This window comes from Tachysurus vachellii, chromosome 17 (assembly GCF_030014155.1).
Source record: "Tachysurus vachellii isolate PV-2020 chromosome 17, HZAU_Pvac_v1, whole genome shotgun sequence".
Lineage (NCBI taxonomy): Eukaryota > Metazoa > Chordata > Actinopteri > Siluriformes > Bagridae > Tachysurus > Tachysurus vachellii.
In genome coordinates this window covers 7,180,042-7,185,041 of record NC_083476.1, presented here as the reverse complement: position 1 = coordinate 7,185,041, position 5,000 = coordinate 7,180,042, and the positions used below count along the sequence as shown (strand labels likewise).

Genomic DNA, 5,000 nt, shown 5'->3' with positions numbered 1-5,000 from the left:
TCCTCTTTGTGTGTGTGGCTCTCAAAGCATCTCAATGCCTCTCTATTCTATGCACTCCAAATTTGTTAAATTGCCTGCAAAGCATCCATTCAGATGGAACTATAAGATGGGTTTTCTCATGTTTTTGTTGTATTATCTTCTCCTTATATTTCTCATGCTATCTACTGTCAAATTGAATACTAATCTGTATTAGCTAATGAAATACCGATGTTTATTCATTTGCTTGAAATAGTTTTTTTTCTTGTCCCATGCACAGACACTACGATCTGAAGAGGAACGACGACATTGTGGCATTCTTCAACGACTTCAGCGACCACCTGGCCGAGGAGGCATTGTGGGAACTTTCACTGAAGATCAAACCACGCAACATCACACGGCGCCGGACTGAGCGCGATGAGAAAACCTAGAGCGAGAGAAAATGTCTCCAGAAAACTTTTCCAGAGAGCACAGAGGGAATGATAGGAAACCTGGAGTGTTCAGAGGACAAAAACACATGCAAGATTTTAATGAACAGAGTGGAACAAAGGCAATATTTCCCAAGAAATGAGTAACAGACTAATATATGTGCACACACACACAGGACTTGTATATTTGTGTGTGAATGTGTGTGTGTGTGTGTGTGAGAGAGAGAAACACAGAGACTCTAGAAGCGCTTGCTGTGAATCACTGTCTACATCAGCGATGAACACTAAAGAAGCTCACCAGAAGGTCGGGATTACCCACAATGCCCTGCTGCTTGAACTCCTTGTTCAGTATAAAGCAGGGTTTAAAGGAAAAGAAAAGGGAAAAACATGCAAAGTGTGTGTGTGTATGGCCCCCTTATTTGCCATGTTTTGGAGTAGTTACTCCAGCTCCATCACAAACACACTCCTGACTCACGTTGCCAGGCAACAGACTTAGTGACATTTGAGTGTGGTGTTTTTTTTAACTCTCCTTTTATTGGCATCGTCTGTGTGTGATGTATTGTATATGATAATAAGCTTATAATGATGTACAGGTGCGTATTCCCCTCATATATAAATAAGATATCTTTTTCTTTTTACTTTAAAGTAAGTTTATGCACTAAAAAAAGAAACAAAAAGCAAAAACACAAGGACTGAACATGCTGTGATCTCTGTACATGTGTCTGTATGGTTGTGCACTTGCAAGAATGTTTGCAACTTGCAAGTGCTGCTGTGTTTGTGTGTGTGTGTGTGTGTGTTCGTGTGAGCACACAAATGCAGGCATGTCTGACTGTCACTTCTGTTTACTGACTCCTGGGAATTACTTTTGTTATGCTCACCACATATTGTGCTTTTCTCCCTAAATAAAACTACTCTTTCTATATACGTACGCGCGTGTGCACGTGTGTGTGCGCACTTGTGCACGTGCACTCAATCCCAACAGATTTGAAGCTGACACTTCTAAATTGCCCAGTTTTAATAGTAATATTTAACAGAAGTAGTTCAATTACATCACACTTAAAACATGAGATATGAGTGTGTCGTGGGAGAATAACAGGGTGGTGTGATGCAGTTCATGTAACGCCTATTCCTGTTATCGCATTCTTGAGATTTCTTTTTAAAAAAATTGAATACTTTTTAAATTCAATATTTTATTCAAAATACTTAAAATTCAGACATTTCATTTAAAAAAAATTAAAAGGATTTAAAAGGATTGAGTTAAATATTTTTCAACCGTTCACATTTTATGAAAACAGACAAGAACACAACTGATAATTCACTGTAATGAAATCGAAATGAATGAAGTGTAATTACAAAAATCAAGTCGTTATAATGGTTGCTTTAAAGCAACCAATAAAATTGGTTTAACATTAATTAATAATTTCAATAGAACAAGGATTAAATGTAGGCCGTTACTCCAGGATCTCTTACATGATTCCCAGGTGCTTCGTTAAGATAAACTTGCTCTACACGTTTCGTCTATAAACATTACGTACTTCGAAGTACAAAGTGCAAGACATGTCGATTAAACTGATGCGAATGCACACTGATGCAATCTCTCTGACAAAACCTAAAGTAGGAGGTTATTTTAAACCAGGGGTGTCCAAAGTGCGGACAGATAACTGGGCTGTTGCTCTTATCAGAATGCATGATGTGTCTCGCTGGCCAACACGTTGCAGTTTTCCTTGGCAGAAGCAAGACTTTCTTTTCCCTCTGACTAAAACTGTAAATGGATGATTGATGGATGAATGATATTTAGTCATGGTTCCAGACAAAACACGTGATGATGACATTGTGAATAGGTGATTTCAAAGGAGCTGGAAAACATTAAGCATGAAAACCATTTTGCGAAAATTTGAGCATTAACAATCGTTTGTCTAATTACTTTTGGTCCCTGGAATCGATGTGTCCTAAAATGAGTTCACACGATGTAATATGTAATTAGATGTGATATAAACAAGCATGACCGGCCCTCAGGTATTTTTGATTAGGTCTAAAGGTCTTTCATTTTGCGCTTACTTGAAAAAATTTTTAACAGCCCTGTTTTGAATGTTCCACAACTATATATATATTTCGTATCTGGACGTCTAATAATATATCTGAAATAACAGTCTTTAAAAGATAACGAAAAGACATTTGTTGTGAAATGTTCTGAGCTACATATTCTGAGTTTTACACATACACATATATACTGGGTGCAAACTGGCATGCGGGGATGGGGGGGTTGTTTCCCCTTTTAATATCTTCACTCTGGTAAAAAGACGTTACCAAGTACGGATTACACGGTGTGCACACTATACAGATGCTTGCAGTTGTGCGTTGTAACAAGAAATAAGAAACGTGGCCGTATAACGTGCATAAAGCATAAAGTGTTGTACCGAAGCGTTTCGTCATGTGACCGGAAAAACCTCAAAGAAAAATGGAAAAAGTCGGCGTAACATTAACTCATATTTTCTTCCTATTGATTTTTGATAATTAAAATATATAGATTTATATTAAGTAGAGTTAGCTGACAGTTCGGAATCTGTCTGTGTATTTGATTTGTACAGGTGTCGTTAAAATTCCAATATAGAAATTCAAACTAAAAAGCCCCCCATTTGTTTGTATGTGTGTGTATATATACATATATACGTATATATACACACACACACTGATATTAATACAGCTTCTCACAGAATGGTTGTATTAAATAAAATCACCTCCCATATTTCTTCATGAACAATACGGAGTAAAATACTTAACCAGAACACTAACACTTGCTAAAGTGTGTGTGTGTGTGTGTGTGCGTGTGTCAGCATGTCTTTACACGTGGTTGGAAGCATGCAAATGTTTTTCTAGTGTTCAAGTTTTAAACATATTCCCACATTTAAACACCTCCCTTTGGAAGGGGTGGGGGTGGGGTTGTTTAGGTGTTAATGTGGCCGCGTGCTAGGTTCCAGCAGGGGGCGTTTTATGGGATTGGAGCCGAATCCTTCCTGGTTCTCCCTCGCTTCGTCCACGTGCCTCTTTAAGGTCTGCTCGAGGGGGTTACCGTTAGTTGTCCCTCTCTGCCACTTGCAGATATCGCCATTTAGGATGTCTTGGATGTGCTGCACAATCAAATTAATCGCCACTAAGACAGAGAGAGAAGTAGGAGACAACCAGGAGACAGTGTGATGTGTTAGGGACGTAAATATGAAAACATTTGAAAGGGAGAGCATAGACAAAAAGGAATACACCAAAAAAAATGATTGAAGGCGGAAAAGGAAAGGAAAAGGGATTCGGGAGCAGACATGTCAAAGGGATGTGAGACAGAATAGAAAGTGGGACATCAAGCTGTAATCAGCTGTGTTTTACTTCACAGATCTTGTTTTTTTCTTAGTCGTTATCTTTTTTTTTTTTTACTTACCCATGTTGTCTACTCCACGAGGTATTATCACATCTGCATATTTTTTGGTCTAAAAGAAAGCACACACAAAAGAAAGGGATAAAGAACAAAAATAGAGATAAAAAAAGACAATTACTAATTTATTCATGAATTAATAACAGCAAATGACCATCAATTTCCATGCCTGTTAGCCAAGAACAGGGACCTTATGTCAATCTTGCATCATGTTGTGAGAGCGAGTTGCTTTTGGTTCACGGCGGCTGTAAAGAGTGGCTATTAGAGTAAAAATAACCTTCTCATCAAGGCATTTCCACTCACAGACCTGACCACAGACACTGTTGTGTGTGAACATCCCAGGAGTTCAGCAGTCCTCATTACATTAACTGAAGCTCTTGAACTGTATCTACATGAATGGGTTTATTTATTGTTCTTTTATTGCCATGTCAGCATCAATGACTATTTCCATGACAAGATCAAGGTAGGTAAAACAGGACATTCTGTAAATTTGTACAGTATTACAACAACTTTTCAACAGGGTCAACAACAGCAGCTAAATAAGGTCTTTCACCTTCTTCTTTTTCTTCTTCTTCTTCTTCCAGCTCACAGCAAATCATTTTTCTCCATCACCATCTGTCCTCTGCATCTTCCTCTGTCACATGTAACATGGATGTCTTCCTTCACCACATCCACTTCCTCTTCTCCTCTTGCCGGTCGCTCCATCCTCAGCATTTTTTCCCAATATACCCCATATCCCTCCTCTGTACGTCGCCAAACCATCTCAATCTCAACTCCCTTTGTGTCCCACATCGCAGCATCTTCACCTCTGCAACCTCCGGCTCTGCCTCCTGTCTTTTACTTTAATATTCAATAAATGCAGCGTGCTGCCTGATAACTGCATGAACAAGCAAGGGTATTGTGTTCCTGTGTGTGTGTTCCTGTGTGTGTTTTCTCACTGGTAAGCAGAATTCCTCAAAGGCTGGTTTAACGAAAGTGGTGTATTGTGTAAGGATCTGTTCCAAGTCACGACCTCTCCTCATGTCTCTAAGAACTGCACACAACATACACAAATGTGAGACAGAGAGGCAAACAACATGCTAGCAAGTAATCCAAATTGATGTGTGTGTGTGTGTGTGTGTGTGTGTGTGTGTGTGTGTGTGTACCTCTACGTGAGAGACGTACATCTGAGTCTG

The 5,000-nt window shown here is 39.0% G+C and overlaps 2 protein-coding genes across 5 annotated transcripts in view; one reads left to right on the top strand and one right to left on the bottom strand.

The window, feature by feature from the left end:
• Positions 1 to 1,328, top strand: part of rapgef1b (Rap guanine nucleotide exchange factor (GEF) 1b) — a 30,596-nt gene extending 29,268 nt beyond the window's left edge. For all 3 annotated transcript variants that reach the window (XM_060890380.1, XM_060890379.1, XM_060890381.1), the window contains one exon: positions 257 to 1,328. In XM_060890380.1, coding sequence (XP_060746363.1) covers positions 257 to 407 — 151 coding nt within the window. In that variant the 3' untranslated portion in view covers positions 408 to 1,328. The remainder of the gene's footprint in view (positions 1 to 256) is intronic.
• Positions 1,329 to 1,444: 116 nt separating this feature from the next.
• The window catches only part of uck1 (uridine-cytidine kinase 1), an 8,148-nt gene continuing 4,592 nt past the window's right edge, over positions 1,445 to 5,000 (bottom strand). For both annotated transcript variants that reach the window (XM_060890383.1, XM_060890382.1), the window contains exons 4-7: positions 4,971 to 5,000; positions 4,764 to 4,858; positions 3,832 to 3,880; positions 1,445 to 3,555 (exon numbers count right to left, since the gene is read on the bottom strand). The exon at positions 4,971 to 5,000 is cut by the window's right edge and continues 113 nt beyond it. In XM_060890383.1, the coding sequence (XP_060746366.1) occupies positions 3,356 to 3,555; positions 3,832 to 3,880; positions 4,764 to 4,858; positions 4,971 to 5,000 (374 nt within the window). In that variant the 3' untranslated portion in view covers positions 1,445 to 3,355. The remainder of the gene's footprint in view (positions 3,556 to 3,831; positions 3,881 to 4,763; positions 4,859 to 4,970) is intronic.